General features: G+C 41.3%; 2 protein-coding genes across 4 annotated transcripts in view; one reads left to right on the plus strand and one right to left on the minus strand.

Moving 5' to 3' along the window:
- The window catches only part of LOC308285183 (uncharacterized protein), a 36,913-nt gene extending 26,023 nt beyond the window's left edge, over positions 1 to 10,890 (minus strand). The window contains exons 1-3 of the mRNA XM_080725899.1: positions 10,701 to 10,890; positions 4,933 to 5,158; positions 3,926 to 3,994 (exon numbers count right to left, since the gene is read on the minus strand). Coding sequence (XP_080582025.1) covers positions 3,926 to 3,994; positions 4,933 to 5,136 — 273 coding nt within the window. The 5' untranslated portion in view covers positions 5,137 to 5,158; positions 10,701 to 10,890. The remainder of the gene's footprint in view (positions 1 to 3,925; positions 3,995 to 4,932; positions 5,159 to 10,700) is intronic.
- Positions 10,891 to 14,096: 3,206 nt separating this feature from the next.
- LOC308284557 (uncharacterized protein) lies at positions 14,097 to 21,232 on the plus strand. Of its 3 annotated transcripts, none has more exons than XM_080725217.1 (6): positions 14,097 to 14,673; positions 14,834 to 14,956; positions 15,898 to 15,961; positions 16,066 to 16,205; positions 16,689 to 17,037; positions 20,952 to 21,232. In XM_080725217.1, the coding sequence occupies exons 1-6, from the start codon at positions 14,140 to 14,142 to the stop codon at positions 21,086 to 21,088; spliced, it is 1,347 nt and encodes a 448-aa protein (XP_080581343.1). In that variant the 5' UTR covers positions 14,097 to 14,139; the 3' UTR covers positions 21,089 to 21,232. The 3 variants fall into 3 exon arrangements, with proteins under 3 accessions (XP_080581343.1, XP_080581344.1, XP_080581345.1); XM_080725218.1 differs by having other exon boundaries at positions 21,033 to 21,232; XM_080725219.1 differs by lacking the exon at positions 14,834 to 14,956.
- The last annotated feature ends 3,188 nt before the right edge of the window (positions 21,233 to 24,420 follow it).

Below are 24,420 nucleotides of genomic sequence, written 5' to 3' on the forward strand. Positions count from 1 at the left end.
CAATCCTTTGTAATTTTCTATTGCTGGTTGTTTTTACCACATTCTTGCACAGATGGTCTACAGGTAGCGTCCTTAAATCCCAAAATAATCAGAATGCAAAAAAGTGATTTACCAAGAAAGGGCAGAAAAAGTTAATCATACACCATTTCCTACTTACTGGTAGGGAAGGAGCTGGAAACAAGGGCCTTGATATCCCGGTATCAATAAGCTTTGGGCTTATCAAGCTTGTTATTGAGCATAGCGGCCCATGACATCATGTTTAAATAATCAAGACAAGAGGCGATTAATACATTGTTACAGTACTATTCATAATATATAGCCATTTAACACTTACTGCACACTAATGAATGATTTTCTAAAGATATTAAATGACAATATTTTTTACTTTTGTCAATTCTCATCCTCATAGACAAACTCAGACTCACAACAACTGGCCAATGCAAAAAGATACCAGTTCTGTTCAGAATCTCACATCTCACATCTTCCCACAAAATATTATAAAGCGCTCAACAGTGGGCTCGATAAAAGCCCATGGGTCAATAAGCAGGATCGATAAGGTGCTCATTATCAATACAAATTAACAAACTCCATTCAGATTGTCAATAGGGAATACACCAACAACCAAAATAAACCAGAAGAATATGTCATAATATGCTTGTATTGTGAATCAGAAGTTTTTCTATATATGTGTGCCATTCTTACTGCATGCCAAATAATCAAACAGCAGCTTTTTCTCATTTTAATTTATTTCGTTTATTTCTTTTTCAATATTTTCATATCAACAACTAATTTGAGTGTGAGGGGGACTGACCAATTTGCAAAGCTGGTCAATGGATACAAAGCTGTGATCTCCCAAATTCAGACATAATTTTGTCAGGAGTTTGTTCGTGACGTAATCGGCTGTGTATCTATTGGTCAATGGCTGGTCGATGGATTAATTGAATTCAGTCTTACTATTTATGTTATGGTAATAAATATGGTATGATGGTATATATTATTATAATATAAACGGTAAGAAGGAATTCAGTTCCCAGTGGATTACAACCAAGGGCCACTACAAGGCTGGTCCACAAGGCACAAGCTGGTATAAAAGGATTGTGTCATTTCTTGTTTATTTTAGTTTACAGGCAATGTACTGTAAATACAGGAGCAATATTATGTACAACACAATCCCACAGAGAGACATTGAGGCACGTACTACTTTGACTGCAACAATCCTTATAGCAGTAGAGTTGGGTGAGGTCTCTTACTGCTTGGTGCAGGCTATTTTTGCCAGACCCATGAAATGGGTAGGCCTACATAAGCAAATGTCGGTCTGTCCCTTTTCTATATAAAGGGTATATATGATGATGACATGATGATGACATGCCTACAAAAGGCATGATGTCATAAATGATGATGACAGACAGGGGGTTGGCAGAACCGGGGTCTGGCACAACCAGGTTGACCTGGTCTAGTTTGAACAGGACAGGCTTTAGTGATGTATCCTTTAGCATCCAACCCTTCCCAACTGGATTCCACAAAAGGGGTTTGGGGACATGATTGTGGCACCATATACTGTACCAGTTTGGTACATAGCCTGTTGAACATTCAAAAATATCCTCAGTGGGAGGCAGATGTGAGACTGGCATGTCTGTCGTTGATGCAAGAATACAACAGAGCTCATCAAGACTAGAACCCACCTGGCCCTTTGCCTTCTTTTTTAGGCCATAGAGAGTGAGGGCATATTGTCTTGAACATCCTGAAGCCTCTGGTAGACTATCTGTCAAGCCAAAGGTTCTCAGACCCTGACCTAATTTATATACAGTACTATGGATATACTTGTGTTGCTCGCCTACTATGTCAGTCAACAACTCCTTGGAATAGCTGCCATTTTCATGCATGCTGGTCATGGGATAGACAACGATACATCCCAATGTCTGATATTACAAATACATTGGGAGTGGCTTTGTGTGAGAGTCTTCTAGCATGGCACGCATTGACTGGATGCAATGCAACAAGCAGCCTGTTCAGAATAAGCAATAATACAGCTTTCAACAAGCTGGCGAAGCACATTCATGAACTTCAGGATCTGAGAATCTTTGGCTTACTGCATGCCAAATAATCAAACATTGGTCAGTCTCCCTTACACTGCTCAAAATAGTTGTTGATTGAAAAAGAAATAAATGAAAATGAGAAAAGGCTGCTGATTATTTGGCATTAAGAATGGCGCACAAAGTGTAGTGTATTCTACTGAATATAGGCTTACATACATACTGTACTGCATTTAAGACTGAATACCATAGACTGCTTATAGAACAATATGTTTGCTGCTTTTGAGGTGAAGAGAATTAGGCCTTGGGATGGGTGCATCTCTCCACTCTGACATGTCTCCTTTCCGACATGTCTGCATTCCGACACTAACCCTATCTCTACCCCTAACCCTAAACCTTAGGCCCATGGGAGTGTCGCCACTCCGACAATAAGAAGTCCATTTCGGAGTGGCGACATGTCGGAATGGAGAGAGCCTCCCCCTTGGGATGTAGGGACACTACCTGTAGACCATCTGTGCAATATGAGATGAAACAACCAGCAGGTAGAAAATGACAAAGGATTGACTTGGAACTCCATCTTTCAGGGTAGGCTTTTTTATGGTGGGTACCTTTATGGATCAATTTCATGACTTCTGCAGTAAAAGTAAAACTACTGACCATCCATTTTATGAAGAGGACAAGTAAAAACACTGTCAGGGATTGTACTACCCCTTATAGAAGATTATCTCCAGGATCACAGGGGATTCTTCCTTAGGAATGTCATTTCCGCCTATAGAAAGTCCTTATATTAAAGGCTGCAGATTCAAAACAGAACCATATGTTTGCATTCTGATTGTTCTGGGATGTAAGGACACTACTTGTAGACCATCTGTGCAAGTATGAGGTAAAAGCAACCTGCAGGTAGAAAATGACAAAGGATTGAATTGGAACCCCATCTTTCAGGGTAGGTGATTTTTGCCTATGTGGTGAGTCCCTTCATGGAACAATTTCATGACTTTGGCAGTAAAAGTAAAACTCGGGACAGTGCATTTCATGAAGGGGACATCCTAAAGATTTGAAAGAACTATGTCGCGTTTTGTTCTACCCCTTATAGAAGATTATCACCAGACTTACAGGGGAACATTCCTTAGAAATGTAATTTCCGCCTATAGAAAGTCCTTATATAAAAGGCTGCAGATTCAAAACAGAACCATATTTTTGCATTCTGATTTTTCTGGGATGTAAGGACACTACCTGTAGACCATCTGTGCAAGTATGAGGTAAAAACAACCTGCAGGTAGAAAATGACAAAGGATTGACTTGGAACTCCATCTTTCAGGATAGGCGTTTTTTTGCCTATGTGATGAGTCCCTTCATGGATCAATTTCATGACTTTTGCAGTCAAAGTAAAACTTGGGACAATCCATTTCATGAAGGGGACATCCTAAAGATATGAAAAAATTATGTCGCGTTTTGTTCTACCCCGGGTAGGGGTACCTCAAAAACTAAGGCTCTTTTTTAGGATTTTTTCCTCCTCTATAAGTCTTCCATTTAAAGTAGGAAGGGTTTCCCTAGCACATTGTGAGGCTAATCTTCCACTGTTTCCAGTTGCCCTAGTATGTAGCAACATTTCTGTTTTTATGTACCATGAATGTATGTTGTATTTTTAACCACTGCACAGACAAAGTTCCGAAAGGAAAATAAAGTTCTTTGAATTGAATTGAATTGATATGAATGTGACACACTAGAGGAGAAATGAAAGGGGGAAGCTTTTTGCGGTCTACTGCCCACAGTGGCTGATTACCAGTATCTGGCTGATATCTAGTGTTAGAATAGAATGCCTTTCATAGATTAACCACTTAGGCCAAGTCAAAGTTCATATTGGTTTCATTTCATGTAAACACCGTACTCACATCATTATAGCATGCTGCATCAGGCTGGATAGCACGGAAATCCCGATGGTCCCGCTGCCACAACCGGTTCTGTGATGAACAGATAATGAACAAAATACCTCAAGACTAGGGATCAGAATGCCTGGCAGACGCAGGTTCAAATCAACGGCCACTGGACGTTCATTTCAAGCTGCTTATACTGTACTCACTGCAAGTTCAGGTTTAGTATATAAACCATCTTAAAAGCAGTTTCATTGTTAAGCATTCTCAAGTGAAGTACTAGACTTTTATTTATCAAGTGCACCTCATGGCATGCGACAAAACATGTCATAATAAATATCTCAAATAAGTAAAGAGTCACAAATATGACAGTTAATGGGCGATACAGAGTGTGAGCATTCTCACCACCTTTCTAAAGTCAGGGTTCCCACACATTTTTACCAATTAATTTCCAAACCTTTTCCAAAACTTTACCAGAATGTTTAATCCAATTTCCAGGACTATATAACAATAATTCAGCTCAATAACAGGTCTCTTACTCCCATGCGCAATGCCCAAAGACAGGTAGTGTATGCCAGTGGTTCTCAACCTTTTCAGGCCGTGACCCCCAAAATAATCATGTTTTAACTGGGGACCACCCACCCTGACGAGCACTAAGAGTTGAGGAATTTTGTATAACACGGTTCTATTGTGAAAATAGCTGATCTACATGCTCACAACGCCTCACGTTGCGAGGCGTTGTGAGCATGTAGATCGGCTATTTTCACCATTTCTGCCTCTAATATTTGACAATTTGGCCCATGTTTAATTTGTCATTTCAGAGGTATTAACAAAATCAATAACCAAAGACAATTCATAGCTATTTTTTCCAGGACCTTCCAGGACCCTTGAAAAATTACAAAACCTTTCCAGTACTGGAAAAATATTTTTCTAATTTCAAATTATTTCCAGGAATGTCATGACCGTGGGAACCCTGTAAAGTACTTCACATTTAGACTACAACAACGTGACAGACATAGGATGGGTACCTCCAGGTATCTGATGACAGATGGGTTGTAGTCGATGGTCTTGCGGTTGACCGCCTTCCTCATGCGCTTCCCGTCGAAGGTGAGCTGCTGCATGGCCTGCTGCTGGGCGAAGTCAGGCCGCTTGTAGAACAGCTGCCGGGGCGCCTGGTGCTGGAAGCGCGGCATGTGGAAGAACCGCGGCGGGGAGGTGATGTCCGTCGCCATGGTGGCCGCTGGCTCAATCCCCCTGATGGCAACCAGAAAGGGCCGTTCAGATTAGAAAAGAGCACGGTAAATTCTAATAAGATGGGATATAAGTATGTAATAGTGTGTCCACGCTACGAACGCACAATCAAACTGCAGGCGACACAAGTACATCACCACAGACTAGTCAAATGTAAAGATTTTTTCCCCCCCCAGAATCAGCAATGGTTCGAGTTAAGAGAAGTCAACCAAGTTAGTTTGAGGATTATGCTCCATCATATAATATGTCACGAGCTAAAAATATACACTAGTCTACAAGCTCACAAGGCACTGCTGATATGATGCGTTGTGAACTTGTGAGTGTGTAGAAGATGAAGCAGGCTTGAACAAAGTGGTTGACTCGACAGTAACAAAATGAATGTCCTTACAGTACAACCAGAAGTAACTTTGTGATGATAAAATATATGATATTCATATTTCCAAACAATTCATATGATTAAAGAATGTAAGAAAAATAACAATAACAATATCACAATAAAATCCCAAAACACACAGAGGGACCTGATCTAAAATGTCCTTAGTCTAGATTTTAAACGAATGTCTGGCACAATTTGTTTTTACGTTTCCCAAACTAGTATAAGATCCTTTGCCTTCTATAACGAAAACATCACACAATTCTTTCAAAAGAAAACAATCATTGCAAAAGTGCAAACAATACATTTTGAGTCAGGTGCAATTTCATCGCGTCCCTTGCAGAGTTGCTGCACCCAAGTCTTCCTATAAGCTATTGGCTTCAGCTCTGTTACAAAACATCCAGACGTATCGAATGTCCCACTGTTTACAGGAAGAAAATAATGTTAGCTCTACATTCTGCTTCCACAATATCACTATGAGCAGATTTCTTTTTTTTTTATACATTTATAAAAGACAAGTATAAGGTTTTAGGCTCAAGCTCAGCCATATTCACATCTTGTTTGTGCTGTCTGATACTGCCACTGATATCAGCTGAGACACACCTAGTGTTGTTCAAAGATTATTCACAGAACCGATATGGCCATATAAATAAAGCTCAAGGGAAACCTAGAATGCCAGACACTGTAACAAGATCAAGTTTTAACACAGTATTAAAAATCAAAGCTAGAACCGCAAAGGAAAAGGAACATGCCAGCCTAGAGGGATGCCTTACAGTAAGGTACTTTAGTATGAAACACATTTAAATTCTGACTCAGAATAAAGATTCTACATATATTATTTCTTGATGGAGATTAGCAATCTTTAGTCATAAAGGAAGATTCTTATCTGGAGCTTTTAGACATTTATATTAAAGATAGAATAATCTCCACAGACAAAACCTGGTAACTAGGATCACTCTTAAGTTTTGGAATTAAGTACTTTTTAGCAGGCTCCTGTGAGCATCCGTTAACACTACTACAACCCAACAGGGAATACAAATAAAAATAAATCTCTCAAATTGGCATGGAAGCGGTCCAGATGCATACCGCATAGCCTAGGCCTGACAGCACATTGTGGGTTCGAAGACCTTTGCTATCCCTGTTTCCGGTCAGTCTACTGTCCCATCAATAAACGTCCCCCCCCAAAAAAAGGGAAAAAAAAGAAAGAGTTGCAAGGAAGAAAGGATTTTGTTTGCAGTCCACCTTTCGTACAGAAACTGAATTTGAAGGTGCTTTACTGAGCCATCTGTACCACTTTCAGAAAGAGATATATTTAGTGAGAACTTTCAGCTAATTTTAGAGCATTTAACCCTGGCACCTCCGTTTTGGGCAATGTAGGTGAATATCTTTAAAGGTTTCAAAATATTCAGATAATAATTCTATTGTTTTTTAATAGTCAATAGATATCATCGTTGTCAGGTGAAAACCTTACATGTCCATTGTCCATGTCAGTCTTGTTAGTTCTTGTTAATACTTCATACTTTCCCGATGTTAAAATATTTGTAAATCCAAAGGCAGATAACCATTCACAGCTTAACTAGCCAAACTACAAGATACATTTTTTTTGTGAGCTTGTAGATCGTCTATTTTCACTACTTTTGAGCGACACTGTCATACGTAGAAGTAGGGGAAGCAATAATTTACAAAAATGAAACATGAAAATGCAAGGTTTCTGCCCAACAGCACCGATATACTATTATGTTCAGTGAGACAAAACGTTTTAACCATCTGAAGAAATGTTTGAGGTTTCAAAAATAATACATTAAAAACACTCACACTTAGCAGGTGAGGGTCACCAAATTAACAGAAAATTATTCCATTTTGTTACATTCATAAACATGAATATAAACTGTGATGCCACCTCTGTGTCTCATTAGTATTTTGATATACATGTAGCAACATCATTAACAAGCATTGACACCAAGGCTTGCCCACCTGCCCCTGGCAGGTAAATAAAACTTTGGGGCAGGTGGAGTTTGCTTTCGGGTTGCCCGACCGGGCAAGTGCTCGTTTGAGAGGGGACACAACCATCTATAAACACAACACGAGATATCTGTCTAAACACCTGAACATGGACAGCGTGCTCTGTCTTCTGGTCTGTGGAATGTAAAATAAGAGCACTGTTACCTATAATGTGCTGTTTTTACTGTTGCTACACTATTTATTATTTGGCATTTGGATTTAGAGGTATTAAGGTATGACATTTTTTAATCGCACAGGACCAGAAAGTAAAGAAATAAGTGTTAAATTGAGCAGTAATTAAAATCTTGCCAGTCATTTTATAATGGGCGATTTACTTTTCGGGCAAGTAGCACATTGGCTGTACTTGTCCGATGGGCAAGTGCCTCTGAGCCCTTAGTGTCAACCCCTGAATTTAATTTTACATTTTTTTTAATAAGAATTTGAAGGTTTTCAGAGACCTTCCGTTAGATTTTAGAAGGCGTTTTTAGAATCGTCCTCAAGTTTCTAAATGGGTTAAAATACAGCTATTTGCCAACATGATTTCATAAACACATAGCTGATGCCATCACAATTTTGTGCATGTGTTTAAAGCCTAAGGGCCGATGCATACTCCACTTTTAGAGATTAATTTATTTTGGTTCGGGGAGGCAAAATCTCTGCATTACCGAACAGTCGAAAATATCCCATCCAAGCTCACAAATAATATGGCCTATGTCAACACGGTGTGAGTTTGTAAATCAGATAATCGATGGCTGGTAGTTAAACATAATGGTTAATGACAACATGTGATTAACCTGTCTCAAGTAAGTAATACATACAAAATAATGTTTAGCCTAGATTTTAAATACACAACCCAAAAAGTTCAGAGACATTTCTGGGGACCAGTAGTTGGCAACATGGTGGGAGGGAAACCCTACAGCCACCTGCTTTCAGACTGTGGCTGATGAGTTCCTTGTGCAAAATTTTGGCAGTTAGCCAGACATAACTCATATGCTATTTTACTACTCATTACTAAAAGTGAGCACCATTTGGCTTGCAAATGTGTGGTTAAAACATTGACCAAACTTTATAAATGAGTAAAGTTGAGACAGAGCCAGATTCTATTTCATTTCATGGATCCAGCTTTTCATAGTGTAGCTGCTTGTTTATAATCATCAACAATGTAAAACGGAACAGCCAACTGGCTTTGACTGTGGATCCCCAAATGATGTTGGCTACCCTTGAACTTGTAAGTACAGTGTTCATGCTGTTAAGTGCAAGCTGTCACCCCACATAAAGAACTTCTACACTAGCAGTTTGCGGTCCTTGATGCCAACTTTGCCAAGTACTGAGCCGCCCCATAGCACCCCTGAGAGAAAAACTGTTGATTAGACAGTGCCAAGACCTTCACAGCAAAACATAACATACTCAGTACAATCAATCACCAATGCAATGATCAAAAGACATGAAAAAGCATTGTAACATCAGACAGTCATTGATACGTTTAAGCAAACAGAATAACTTTGAGTAACACTTGGTTCCAGAAACAATCATTTGGACATGATCAGGAAAAGTGAAATCATTCTTTCCTAAGCCGCTTAGGAAGGGAAACAATTTAACGTAATTTAAATCGTACTTAAACGCAGTCAAATGTAATGGACATAGGACGCACCGGTGTTAAATACGTTCGGCTGTGCTGTGTATTAATGTAACCCAACTAGTAATTTGTAAACTGCATTGTGTGATCGGCGTTCAGTGTGACTGGTCAGTGTTCACTAGTGAAAAACGGGGACTGTCCACAGCACACCAAGCACTGAGAATATAAATACTTTGTTCCAACACTGTCAGCATCCACTTGAGATAAAATGACTTTTAAAAAGGATATATTTATAGTAATTGTGCTTGTGTGTGGACAGACATTTAGGGTATATAAACATCAAGCCAACACTGGGGCAAGTAACAGTATGTTCCCAGACTGCACAGAAACAGTAGGCTGTTCAGTCAAGTCTGTTTTTAATCCAGCAACACCTGTGGTATCTAAACAGCAGCCTGTCTTTTGCCTATATTATGTGCCATGATAAGCTGCAAACCATAACTTCTGGTAATAAATAAAGTTATTGTAGACAATCTATATGGCAGAAGGCAAGGTTAATTTAACTAGTACGTGTGGAATGGTTTGAGGTAGTCTCCATGCTCTTCCATTGAGAAATGCAGACCCTGGTCTCAGGACACCTACTAGGTGACAAGAGCAGTAGATTGATTCACTGAAGAATTTATTAGAAGTTTGCATTGGGAAGGGTACCGTTTCATGACAGTGTAGTTCACTGGTACACGGTCAACTAAAAGGATACACCCAAGAAAGTCTATGACTTGTTTTAATTGAGATCTCTTTTTTATATATATATTTTTTACTCATAACACTGAATGAAAGTAGTACTGCCTGGAACTCATGTGCTTCTTGCATGAGCTGTATAAGTTTGGTTTTACAAAGGGACCTCAATGTAAACAAGCCATATATATTGCTTTCTTGGGTTTAAATCCTATCAGTAGACCTTGTATCTGAACTGTACAGTCTTTCAAATGCGAACTTATTCGATCAGTCAATGTTTGTAAACGTTACGGGTTGCAGCTCTGCTTAAAAATAAATAAACAGCCCCCAAATAAAAATGTGATAATGTGTAAATCTGATTTTGTGTCCCATAGGGCTATCGTGGTCTACATGCGATGCTCAAGCTCAACTACAACTGGTCTGTAACTCAGGGAGGCTGTAACAATGTAACCAAATGGACCATTACGGGGTCCTTTTGGTCCAATTTGTAGAGTAACGTTTTCCTTCACAACCATGTTGTCACTGATGCTAACATGTTTAGCCCCGTGTGTGTGTGTGTGTGTGTGTGTGTGTGTGTGTCTGTCTAGCAGCTAGCACGCTAGCATTAGCATGTAGCTAACCCAGGATTTGGGGGGGAAAGGAAACACCATTTAACCGAACCCAACGACACCGTGGACGGACCGGGGGACAGACACCGTGTGGGCCGCTTTTAAATCCGCCATTAACACCGGGGGTCGGCCGGCCTGCCCGGCGGAGAACCCTGGTCGCTTCCATGGATTTGTGTTTTGTTCAGTTTAAATGGCGGCCCGGTGGAAGAAGTGTCATTTAAACAACAACAGCGCGCTGCTAAGATTACAACTCACCAACAATATTCCAATGCAGAGTTTTAGCTATCAAGCTAAGTAATTAGCGAGATACACGTTCTTCTTTTCTCTTTCTCTAAACAAATATTCGTATATATTTTTTTTGAAGAACAACCATAGAAGTCAGTGTATAATTTATTTGCCACTTTTAGCCACCCGTCACTACCACAGGCTCCATGTCGACGCTTCCTCCTCGATGCTTCTTGTCCTGAGCGCCGCGAAGCATCATGGGACTTTATGTTCTTTGCTGCGTTTTTTTTTCTTCTTTTTTTGCCTTACGTCAGAGCGTGACGTCACCACGTAAACTACAGGAAATGTAGTTTTCTTCAACTTTTATGAACTAGCTTTCTCTACAGCAGTGTTTCTCAAACTTTCAAATGTCAATGTCTCCCCTTTACTCTCACAGCGTACCAAACGGGTCCATTTGGTTCCATTTGTGCAGAGTTATAGACTTGTATGGGACGGGTCAAGTTTAGACTCCCATAAGGAGCCAACGGAGTCCCTGGAATCGAATCATGAGAAACACTGCTCTCTGTGGTTCACAAAACATCAGATGCATCACAGGTTTTCAGGTGTAAAAGAGTGTGTGAAATTGAAGAAGAGAAATTAGTGAAGCTATTATGAAGAAAACAAGGAAAACAAAGTCAGAATCACATGACAAGCGAATCAAGCGATAACATGTCACAAAGGCACAATGTCATATGTCAAATATGCATAGGGTAGGCCTATGGTAATGGTGATCGTAAGGAAAATTAGCATCACCATATAGGCTACTCTTTCTGTTGGTTACTTACTTAGGCTATACTGCCATAGTTAGGGGGTTCACCAACTTTTAGCAGCATAGCATTTACATTTTTACTTCTTTAATTAAGGAATAAATTATGCATTCATAATTATTTTTTGTTTATTTTCATTGAGTTTAAAAAACAGGTATTTTCATTACATTTGTGGTAACTATTTCACATCCAGACCACAAGGGAGCGCTTCCTGGTTTCCTGTAGCCTATGCCTATAGAGGGTTTCAGAATGAATCCAACATGCGTCTTTATATATCTTCTCTGTTTATGCGTTACAGCACAACAACTAAGCAAATGGTTATTACAAAAAAAATAACTATTTAACACATATTTTAACAAAACATATCAGCACCTTTAACTCAGAATAACTTTTGCAGTCAAACGATCTGCATATACTGTAAACACAGTCTATCCTGTCTGTTTATAGTCTACAATACCGGCAACCTCTGACCCCTGGTGAATGCTGGACACATCTGCCCATATATAATATGTCCATGGGTTCCTTCCTGCCTACCTCCTGCCTGAAGACACGTTCGCTATAACGAGACATGAGGTATCGAGATCGTATGGAATCGGTAGGTAAGTGAGTCGTCCCACCCCTATTAATAGACTCTAATTGCTCACGCAGCCTCTCTCACATAGGTTTGCATTGTGACGTGCCTTGTTTGTTTAACAACACAGCCAGGTATCATCCTGATCCTGAGTCCATGGGCCCCTGGGCCGTTGCCATGGGTCCCTGAACCATTGAAAGTAGGCCTACTGACTTCACACAACTGCCCTGCTATTCACATTCATAAGAACCCTAGGGGGTCCTCAGAGTTACTACAGGGGGTCCTCCAAATCGGTGTGTGATAGAAACCTTTTATCTATTTTTTTGTATTAACCACTTGAACACTAGCGTCCATATTCTGAGAACTTAACAAAGCCAAAAATAGCTGATCTACAAGCTCACAACGCCTCGCAGCGCGAGGCGTTGTGAGCTTGTAGATCGTCTATTTTTGGCAAAGAGCTTTGGTGTAAAGGGGGAAAGAGCAGACTAAGAGTGAAGTTTATTAAGTATTGATGGCTCAAGTGGTTAAATTTAAATATCTGAAAACACATTGATAGGAATCCAAAATACAATGATGATTGTGCTGTCAAACAATGAAACTATATGGAATCTATGAAAAGGTTGTGGGGGTCCCTGCTTCATCTCTCCTTGGCCTGAAAACGTTGAAGACCCCTGACCTAGACAACAGTAATATTTTACTTAATTTATATAATGATAAAGAATGGTTGATATTGTACATCTTAGGGGATTGAATGGATTGAAGGGATAGCTCCTTGAGCTGCAGCATCTCATTTTTGAGGGGGTCCGTGCAGGGGTCATCAATATGTCCATACACGGACAAATGTGTCCGTGGAAAAGACTTGGTCTTGTCCGTGGCAAATTTGAGCTTTTCTGATTTACACACCATTATAATGTTCTTATTTTGATCTCAAGAATGCATAGTCTCCAGGTTTATATGTTTGTCACAGATTTACTACAACACTATGGCACATTAGGAGTCTATATGGAGACTATACTAGTGGTACTCAAACCTTTTATTTGCAAGGACCCCCTTAACTCTGAGAGTGTACAAATGGATTATGGGTCCATTTGGTTCCATTTGAACACTCTCAGAGTTACATACCTGTTAATTCAAGGCCAGCTATTTGTGTGTTTCTGGTAATGTTATTGTCCACGCATAAAAATGAATTTTGACAAAAAATGTCGACCACAAGCCAACATGGCGATGACCCCTGGGTCTATGCATAAAAACATGAACAACAGACATATACATAATACAAGTATTATACATACACATACACAGAGAGCTTGCTCACCCTCTCCCACCCACCCCACCAACCACCACACCAACCATACGAAGAGAATGAAGGGCACAGTACAAAGGCATCAGTGTATATATCCCTAAAAATACAGTCCATTTATACACATAAACAAGTTGTATCAGTGATAGAGGAAGATCATTCCAATCAGATGGAGCTTTGTAGCAGAATGACCTTAGTCCAACCTCTTTAGAGATTTGTGGGACGATAATCTATATTGCCGTCCAACAGCCCCGTTCAGGGATACAGCTCTGCTTATGCCTTGAGGAGTAAGGTCAACAGGCCAACAGAGTTTGTGAAAGTGATGTCCATGTTGTTTGTACAACAAAGTGCTTCTGCTGTGTTTGTGTCCAGGACTCCTGCGTGCACGTGTGTATATAACAACAGAGTGCATGAATGTGATGTCCATCTTGTTTGCACAACAGATCGCTTCTGTTGTTTGTGTCCGCAAGTCCTGCACGGGCGGCACCTCGGCAGTAGCTCCATGGACGGTATTCAGTGTAGGTCTCCGACAGTCCACCCGATGCTCGACCCTAGGGCACCAGGTGGACACACACACACACACACACACACACACACACACACACACACACACACACACACACACACACACACACGCTAATTTGAACTCCTTTTTATATTTGAAAAACATATAGTCTGCGCTATTGTGCCCACCATCCTTCAAAAGAGTGAGGGCCAATAACACTGTGAGGGAGCACCAATCCGTTTCAAGTAGAATGCTTCATTCAGTCATTTTGGAAAGTGTGTTTTGGCATGACACCACAGAGGACACACCCTCCTCGGTTAAATACGGCATCGATGGCAAGTGTGACACTTGTTGCATTTCTGTCCAGCATGATGGAAGCGCTACTGGACAAGTTGAAGCAGAGCCCTATCGCTACATTTGGCATCATCCTCTTTGGACTGGAGAAGCTGTTGGCGCTACAGTTTGCCTGTCCTTGTGACGGACTGTGGAGCAACAGAGAGCTGACTGCTGCGATATTCTTCATTCCAACCATAATGACCTTTGCCATAATGCTGATTATCAAAGAGTTTGAACTCGATAGATGGAGTGTGATCTCCCTAACCAGCCCCGGCATCATCTGGCTGATGCTGATGTTCCGTGACGGCCGGTTCTTTACGTGTGCCATGACAGACTGGGAAGGCAGATATGTGGAGCTTGACGGTGCAGATCTGCAGAGATGGTGCGAGCCAAACAATTCGTCTTTTATCTGTCTCCACGACCAGAATCTCGAGCCTCTCCTGGGTTGTATGCTCAAATCACAACAGTTCTTTGTTAGATCTCAGGTAAGTTCAATATTCTCCTACCTTATGGAGGACGTCTATCCCAGATTATAACATGCACTATTGAAAATCCTTCATTGCAATATTGATGATGTAATGCTTGTAATGTTCTTAATTCCGTTTTTTCCCTTGTAATTTACGTATTGCCTGTTTTGTCTCCCAGTGGATAGGCTTAGGGCTTCTGTTGTACATGTGTCTGATACTCATGCTCCATTTAGTCAGAACAGTATTTGACAAAGAGACAAAGGCAAAGCAAAGGATTGAGGAACAAGGACTGCGCAGGACGGTGGGTACCAGGACAATTAGTTTCATACTTATTTTTGGGAGAACCAGGCCTATTTATTCCCTAACTGTGCCCTTGTATTGATATTTAAAAAAAGAATTCAGAAGAGACTACCCAAATAAAATGCCTCAGAGTGAAATAGACTGAGGAAGACGCAATGATGAAAATGTCAGTTACCCCTGCAAGTATGCATACGTGCGGACCAGTTGAGTGCTCCGGTATTTTATTTGGGTAGTCTCTTCTGAAGTGCCCAGGTATTTTTATTTCTGATTCAAGCCCTTCTACCTCTGAGCTGAAGCGCGTTGGACTGTATATTGCATTCAGTGTATTCACGACACAATGTGACAACAACACACCATCAACATTTACATTCACAATGCTCCTATATAGTTGCTTTTGATGTGACGAATACATTATACAAATCATTGGCTCCAGAGTTAATGTTTGTAGTCTAGATGTGTGCTACTGTACGTGCTACTCCCTATGACAACTTTACTTTCCTAATAACTCAATGAAAGGGGTGGAGGTCATAGTTATATGTAAAGAAATTGGAAATTGAATTCTAATGATTATCATTATCATTTTGTCAAGCCAACCTCAAAGGAGACAGAGTCAAAAAAACCAAGGTGCTTCTTGGATCAACAGGAATGATCGAGGGCTTAAAAATAAGATCACACAAAAAAGTGGAGAAGAGGATGTGCTGTAGAGAAAACTAACTGTAATGTATTTAAAAATGCTAAAGTTCTGTTTAACTCTACATCCTCTCCTCCTTTCTCTTTGAGTGCTCGGATCTCTCTTCTATTATAATTTTGTTATTGTGACTCCAGACTGATGATTACCTGGATGATGATGATGATGTGTTTTTGACTGACTAAAGTCGCTTCATCAGATCTGTGTTGAGCTGAACTGATATCATCTCCGTTTGTTTCATTTTGCTTGTATAGGAGGAGATGAAGCAGATACATATTAACGTGGATGATGTCTATGATTTTATATTGCGCAAGTCAGGTATGTCCTTGTATCTTTTGTTTTGAACATTGCATGCCTACAAGCCCACACAATACATCGCAATGCGACACATTTTGAAATAACTGAAATCAACTCTTCAATAGGAAACAACTCGACTCAGTCTATGCCAGTTGCCAGCACTCAAACTATACCGGTTGCCAGCAGTCCACCACCTGTACCAGTTGCCCGCAAGAGTCAGTCCATGGCGGTTGCCAGCAAGAGTCAGTCCCCGGCATCTTATGCTGTAAGGAAATGTGGGATTGAATGGATTGATGAAATTAAGCATATAGGTGGTGCATCCAAGATACACTTTGTACACATGTTGGAATGTTTTATGAAGGCTGCAAAATGTACTGAATTGTACATTTCTGTAAATAATTCATACTATATGGGTTGGCATCAGGGTGGATCATAGGTCATGATGTCACAGTATCATGTCCTGGTCAGGTTAGGGTGATTAGCCACACACAGGTCATAGACAATCACTGAGAGACAATCCTACAGAGGGGTGTGATCGTCCACCTGTGAGCAAGGGGTGTGTGTACTGTTTATAAATGAGAGGTTTGTAATATTGATGTAAGACACTCTTGATGAAGGTCCAATGAGACTGAAATGCCTGTCTACTTAAATAAAAAAAGGGCTGCCGAGCAAGAGCAGTGCATGGAATTTTCTGTTCATGAAAATAGTTTTTTCATGTTTTTTTTCAGTCATTGCTTTTCTTTTTCAGTCCTCAGTGGTTGAAAGCAAGACTCAGTCCTCGACGGCTGCCAGCAACACTCAGTCTTCGGTGGTTGCAAGCAAGACTCAGTCCTCGACGGCTGCCAGAAACACTCAGTCTTCGGTGGTTGCAAGCAAGACTCAGTCCTCGAAGGCTGCCAGAAACACTCAGTCTTCTTCGGTGGTTGCAAGCAAGACTCAGTCCTCGAAGGCTGCCAGCAACACTCAGTCTTCGGTGGTTGCAAGCAAGACTCAGTCCTCGCCGGTTGCCAGCAAGAGACAGTCGTCTAAGGTTGCCAGCCGTCTGGAATGTAGGCCAAGTCTTGAGCTACTACTGTGCGACAGCACCGAGTCTGAAGGTACGTTTACACATGCAATGAGTGTCACACATGGTCCACTCAACACGTAGTGGTTGTGTCACCTGTCTGGAGATCCTGATCGCTACACTGGATCACAACTCCACTACTGATGGTGATATAGGCTATTACTGTAGGTCTGAATTCAAGAAAAACATAGTCCACGATTAATATAGCAATGGGCCTTATGCATACACACGCCCCCTACTGGGCTACTCGGTATTGGGATGCTGCCCCACGTCCTGTCTCGTCTGGAGCAATGATAGTGAATGTACATGCAGTCATCAGATTGTAGCAAATTGAACGGTGTAAACTACATTATTGTCCCCACCAGCCGAAGGCTGAGGGAGAGTATGTTTTCCCCTCCGTCCGTCCGTCCGTCCGTCCGTGCGTCCGTCCGTCCGTCCGTCTGTGCGTGCGTGCGTCCGTGCGTCCTCGCAGTTTGTGAGCAGCTAATCTCAGTCACCGTTGGCCCGATCGCTGCCAAACTGAGCACACACACTCCCTGGATGCCAATCTAGAACCTCTGCCCCACATTTTTCAAATCAGCCTCATGGTGGCGCTATAACAGGCCGATTTGTGTGGCCTGGTTGTTACCAGCTAATCTCCGGCGCCGTTGGCCCGATCGCTGCCAAACTGAGCACACACACTCCCTGGATGCTAATTCAGAACCTCTGCCCCACATTTTTTAAATCAGCCTCATGGTGGCGCTATAACAGGCCGATTTGTGTGGCCTGGTGGAGACCTGTGCTCGGAAGAGCACTGCTTCTAGTTTGATTTGATTTCATATCATCTTCATTTATATTTTGTATTATTTGAGTGTCGACGTTTACATGATGCCATGAGTTCAAAGCGTCTTTTTAAAAACGGGAGGACAGCTCTCCAACATACTGCGTCTCAGTGACGCGTGATTATGGATCCCACTGGGAAAGATGGATAACCACGCCCCGGACTCATTTTTGAAGCTTGTGATTGGCTGAACCGGACGTAGGAAGCGCTCCGTTGTAGTCACTTGGACCGCGCGAGGTGCACCAAAACCCAATTATCATGGCGTTTATCGTGCGCTTGCCCAGGCCTTACGGCCTGGGCATAAATAGAACGATTGCATTCACCACGGCTTCGTAACTCGCGCGGCGCTCCGCCGGCCGCGCGGCCCTGGCCCGCTCTTCGCGGCCACTCGCGCCTGTGGCGCTCGGGGGCGAAGAGCAGGACCAAGGTCCACTGGCCTTCGCGCCGCTTGTAATGTCGTGGACAATAACTGAAAACGAGCGCTCGATGCCGTTTCCATCCATCTTTCCCAGTGGGATCCATAATCAGGCCTCGGTGACAGTGTAGGCTGCACTTCTCAGTTTCCACTTTCCACCAGTAGTGAAAAAAGTACTTATTTAAGTACTTTTATTTAAGTAAAAGTAGCAATACTGATCAGTACTCTGTTACAAGTAAAAGTCCGGAAGTCAAAATGTACTTGAGTAAAAGTATGAAAGTGTTGGCATCAAATATTTACTCAAAAGTATAAGTAGCCTACAAAATGTTTGAAAAGCTCACAACAACACATTAGTGAGCTAGTAGATGACAGGCTATTTTCAAGTAGTAGTTGGCATTTTAGTTTACCTTGTGTTATTCACAAGGTAATCTAAAATGCCAACAGTGTTAAGGGTTTAAGTGAAACTATTTAAACATTTACAGTATAGTCTAGGCTACTGTTGGTCTGCTGCCCTGGTTGGTAGTCTACCTATTTGCATCATGTATACTGTGGTGGTTCTGAAAGTATCAAGGGTCCTTGAGGTGTTTCCCAGATAAATGATGGATAGCCTAGCGACCAAATGGACCCTTATGTGGATCAGAAGTGCTAGTAAACAACGGGTGAAGTGAACCGCGATGATTCTTCCATTGTTGCAGTCCTCTTGTGAGTTTAAAGTGTTTGCTGAAGACTCGGGACTCTTGTTTTCTCTGTGGTTGTAAAGTTGTCTCTTCAGATATTCTCTTCTCCAGTTCTTTGTCTTTTGGAATCGGAGGTAAGTGGAAACTGAAAACCGAGTCTGTACAGAAGTGGTTTCCTTTTTTACACGCTACAAGCCTAAAAAACAGCAAGTACGCTCACTATGAGCGTCTTAATCTAAGGCTACAGAAGTGCTATGCTGCAGTGCAGTCTCCCGTTTCAAGAGGAGATTTAAGACGTTTCGATGGCAAAACGTACATGTCGACACACTGACACAAATAATACAAAATATAAACTAGAAGCAGTGCTCTTCCGAGCACAGGTCTCCACCAGGCCACACAAATCGGCCTGTTATAGCGCCACCATGAGGCTGATTTAAAAAATGTGGGGTAGAGGTTCTGAATTAGCATCCAGGGAGTGTGTGTGCTCAGTTTGGCAGCGATCGGGCCAACGGCGCCGGAGATTAGCTGGTAACAACCAGGCCACACAAATCGGCCTGTTATAGCGCCACCATGAGGCTGATTTGAAAAATGTGGGGCAGAGGTTCTAGATTGGCATCCAGGGAGTGTGTGTGCTCAGTTTGGCAGCGATCGGGCCAACGGTGACTGAGATTAGCTGCTCACAAACTGCGAGGACTCACGGACGCACGCACGCACGGACGGACGGACGGACGCACGGACGCACGGACGGACGGACGGACGGACGGACGGAGGGGAAAACATACTCTCCCTCAGCCTTCGGCTGGTGGAGACAATGAAGATGATATGAAATGATAAAATAAAATAATGTAGTTTACACCGTTCAATTTGCTCCAATATGATGGCTGTACATTCACTATCATTGCTCCAGACGAGACAGGAAGTGGGGCAGCATCCCAATAACAGAGTATAGAGGTTAAAGGCTGCTAGGCTATGTCAAATGCACAGTGGTAAAAGAAAATAGCCTATGTCAGGGAAAAGGCACTACATCTGTAATATAGTTTGTCAGCACAAAACAAATTTGATTCATCCAGCAGATGCTTTGTGTTTGTATTCTCTTAAATGCAGACCAGTTAATATTATTGGCGTGGAGGGGCAAGTGGTCCCTCTGTCATTGCAGGAGTTGTCCCAGATAGACTCACAGTCACAGCTTGTCAGTGAATGGCCGGCTAAAGGTGCTTCTCATTTGAATAAAAGTTGACCAGTCCAGAACTACAACTTTTTAGCACCTCTTGATGCTTCCCCCGCCTGCTACACTCCACTCCCAATCCCATGATCCTTTGTGCTGCAGTTTCACCTGCTCCATAGAAAAGAAAGAAGAAAAAGCCCAGCTGAGAATAACCCTATAGCAAGAGCTGCTGTTTGCTATATTGGTGCTCTATACTTAAAGGGATATTCCACTTTCAACAGGGAGCAGTGGTAGGGCTTCTCTCCACATACAAACCCATTGTAACTTCAAACTCCATTTTAACCATGATAGATTCATTAAAAAAAAAACATTATTTTTTCTGGAGACTCATTTTACCTGCCTAATACGTGAGCAGGCCGTGTTTTTTCGATAACTTTTTTCATTTATTTTTAATAATTATTTGGAAAAATGGAAAAAATGAAATACAAAAAAAATATCATTAAAAATAAATGAAAAATGTTATCGAAAAAACACGGCCTGCTCACATATTAGGAGGGTAATATGAGTCACCAGAAAAAATAATGTGTGTTTTTAATGAATCTATCATGGTTAAAATGAAGTTTGAAGTTACAATGGGTGTGTGTGGGGAGAGGCCCTGGGCCTGGAGGGCCTGGTAACATTTACATCAAATATCTAAATATTCAATCAAGCTAATTAAAAACTGTTCAGGGTGTTCATAAAAGCCTGATTGGATGATAAAATTACCAAAAGTTTTTTTGAAAGTGAAATACCCCTTTAAATTTGGGGACGGTTCAGTGACGTGGTAAAATAGTTTCCCACTTTGAAATAACTGACACAAATTATTCCACAGAAAACACTGAGGAGATGCTAGTTGACGACAGCTCCGACAATGACTCTAACCACATCGACACTTTCCCGCTTCTGCCAACAGACGACACTGCCTCCAAAACTGAGAAGACAAAGAGGGAGAAGGACTCCAGGGTGTGAAGCTGCTCTGCTTGGCATCAGTGTGTTAATATGCGAGGAGCTAAATCGGCTGAGGTTTTGGACAAGGTTGACGCCCCCAGGGGCGTCACACCAAATTCTGGGCCCTGGGTACAAGGATTCACTGCGGGCCCCCCATGAATGTTAACTATTGAAAAATAGCAGATATACAAGCTCACAGCGCGGCACCGAGTGCCGCGCTGCGAGCTTGTATATCTGCTATTTTTTTTAAATCATGGAAATGTGTGCAAGAAACCTATGTCAAGGACCCCCAAGATGATATGTATTTGGCCACGGACCCCGATCTCAAAATATTTAGTTCCAGGGACCCCCCAGAAGCAAAATTTGAGTTAGAAATGTTCGCTTAAAAAATACATATATTCAAAGATTTTCACACATTTTCACAACTTTTCAAAAATAGCAGATCTACAAGCTCGCAGCGCGGCACTCGGTGCCGCTCTGTGAGCTTGTATATCTGCTATTTTTCAATAGATAAAGTTATTAGGGCCCCTCCACCTTGGGCCCCAGTAACTCAGTCCCACTTTCCTACCCCTTGTGACGCCCCTAGACGCCCCCCTAGGCTCGCGATGCAGAAGGGAGAGTGAGAGACCTCTTGTGTCAAGCGCGTCTCCGCTGAAAGCACTGAGTGGTAGTGGGCGATGTGAAAATTACAAAAAATAAACACTTCTTTGGTATTTTCCCCCTTTTTTCCTGCATAGTAGGCCTACTGCGTTTTATTTGTCTGTCATGTTAAATGAGCGTCTCCGCAGAAAGCACAGTGGAAGTGGTGATGTGTAAATAAAAAATAAAAAAACACTTTGGTACTTTATGAAAATGTTGCTACACTCAAAACTCAATGTTCCCTGCCATGAGGTGGACGTAGCCAAAAGCTCCCAAGCCGTGAGGGGGCGTCAACCTTGTCCAAAACCTCAGCCGATTTAGCTCCTCACTGTTAATATCAGTGTAAAACGGGGTCTATAAGCTGGTAGAACTGCATGCCGCATGGGAATTGGAAGGTTCGTTTGATCCTCGGCTGAGGCTCCCCTCTGGTTTAGTGTTTAAGTGCCTTGGTCAAGACAGATTTGTAGGCGATTGCTTATTTCAATCTTTTTATTGTAGTTTATTATGTTCAGAAGGCTAACAATGCTCCCTAAAGAAATCTAAGTCTCTGTGAAACGTCCTAGGGGCCACTGTGAGAAGCTGTGTCACTAGCAGCTCATTGGTGCACAAACCGGCCGACCCGGGGCTAAAATGATTGACAGACAGGTCTAACCAATACGAAACAAGAGGCACATTGATTGGTTAGGTGCAAGTGGCCAAGAATTTCTGGACCAATGACAGAGCTTCTCACAGATAAAAAGAATAGCTATGGAGATTTATTTAGGGAGCATTGTTAGCCATCTTAATTTAATAAAAGAAATAAATAAGCAATGGTCAAAAAAATCGGCTTATGTCAGCAGAAAACTATACTTATATCAGCTTTAATAGGGTATCAGTGTGTTGTTCTGCGTGTGTTTTTATGTGATGACGACGAGGTGTCAGGGTGTTTTGTGTATACCATCAAGATCCTAAAGGACATTCTTATACGTTTGAATAAACAACATGTACATTAGACTCTAGACGCTGTTCTTTCTGTATTTGACGAAGCCACGGATATCCTAGCCTCGTAAACCAGACTCTTCCTGCCTTCATTAAGATGGGAGGAGTCAGTTTACTAGGCTACGGATATCCCATCATTATTACAGGATTTTCTGTTCTTTGCTCACAATGTATAATTGTTGTCTTTGAGCAATAATCTGACATTTAAAATGATTTCTTATATTTAAAATATTATTGTAAATGTTTTTATATGTTTTAATAATTAAATGGGGGAAGCCTATTTCACCCTCACAATAAACCCTGACAATGCTGGGTACCGAAAGTAGAACAAGACAAGGCTGATTGACAAACAATTATCTCTTAATAGTATCAGCACTCATTAAACAATTATTAATCTATGATTGTCGCTCACTGAAATTAAAGGACGACTTCGTTTTTTTTTACAACAAGGGTTCATATTTTATATTGTACTGTAATTAGAGAAAATTAAATTAAATTAAAAATGTGTGTTTTTTTTCATGGGCAGATGTGACTTATGGGGGCTAGTAGCGTTACTGTAAATAGTAATGAAGAAATTGCTGGCTTATTGTTGAAATCAAACTCGCTAAAATGGCAAAAAAAAAATGAAAGCAGCAAATGAAAACATTTTAACACTCATCTTTTATTTTCTCTTATTACAATCTAAAATATGAACCCATGTTGTAAAAACCAAAGTTGTCCTTTAACTTGGTTTATTAACTTAAAGCTGTACTGTGGAAGCTGCTCAACTAGTGGTCAGTAGCGGTATTGCTTTTTTCGTCCGGAGTCGCCGCGGCGCGGGCACCTCCGCCTTGCCGATATGATTCCGTAGAGCTGTCTCCCATCATTTTTAGACCAGAATTGAGGGAGTAGCAAGCAAGATTCCTTCACCAATGTCAACACAGTTGCTGAGGGAAGCTACTTCCTTTAGAGACAGCAAGACTCGCTGTGATTGGCCGGTGGTGTATGATCGGCGCTGTGATTGGCCGGTAGTGTATCATGTGGGAGATGACATCATTTTGCCGGGAAATTCTCCCCCCCTCACAACTCATAGAAAACATATAAAGAGAAGGCTTCAGAAGCTGAAAATAACAGAGTGGGGGTTCTAAAACTTTAGCGATTTAACAGTTAGGACAATTTTAAGATTTGTTTTATAAAAAAAGTTACATGGTATAACTTTAAAGGAGCTATAGTCAACTTTTTCTTGAAAAACGGATGCTAAAATAAAAATTATGTTTTGAAAATATTTTATAAAAAAATAAGCTTCATAATACATGTGTTTCTACAAAAGAATTACCACAACAAGCGTAAAATAATGATAAAATAATCATTTTGGCCATTGACACTTCTAGTCTATTTAGACTAGGATGTAAACAAAGTGTCGGCCCGACAATGGCCAAAATGATTATTTTATCATTATGTTACGCTTTTTGTGGTCATTTTTGAATTGAAACACATTATGAAGCTTATTTTTTTCTAAAATATTTTCAAAACATTATTTTTATTTTAGCATCCGTTTTTCAAGAAAAAGTTGACTATAGCTCCTTTATTGACTCACTGTATTGAGATCAGGTAAGTTATAGTAAAGTGGTTGACACATAATGTGTATGCGATAAGTTCCCGGATGTACCGCTGTGTTAAATTAGGACAGTTTAAAGGGGAGGCGTGTGTGGAGGAAGCCAGTGCTGGGGTTCAGATTGTTGGACTGTCAGTAAACA

The sequence above is a fragment of the Nannobrachium achirus genome, assembly GCF_963921795.1.
Source record: "Nannobrachium achirus genome assembly, chromosome: 5".
Classification (NCBI taxonomy): Eukaryota; Metazoa; Chordata; class Actinopteri; order Myctophiformes; family Myctophidae; genus Nannobrachium; species Nannobrachium achirus.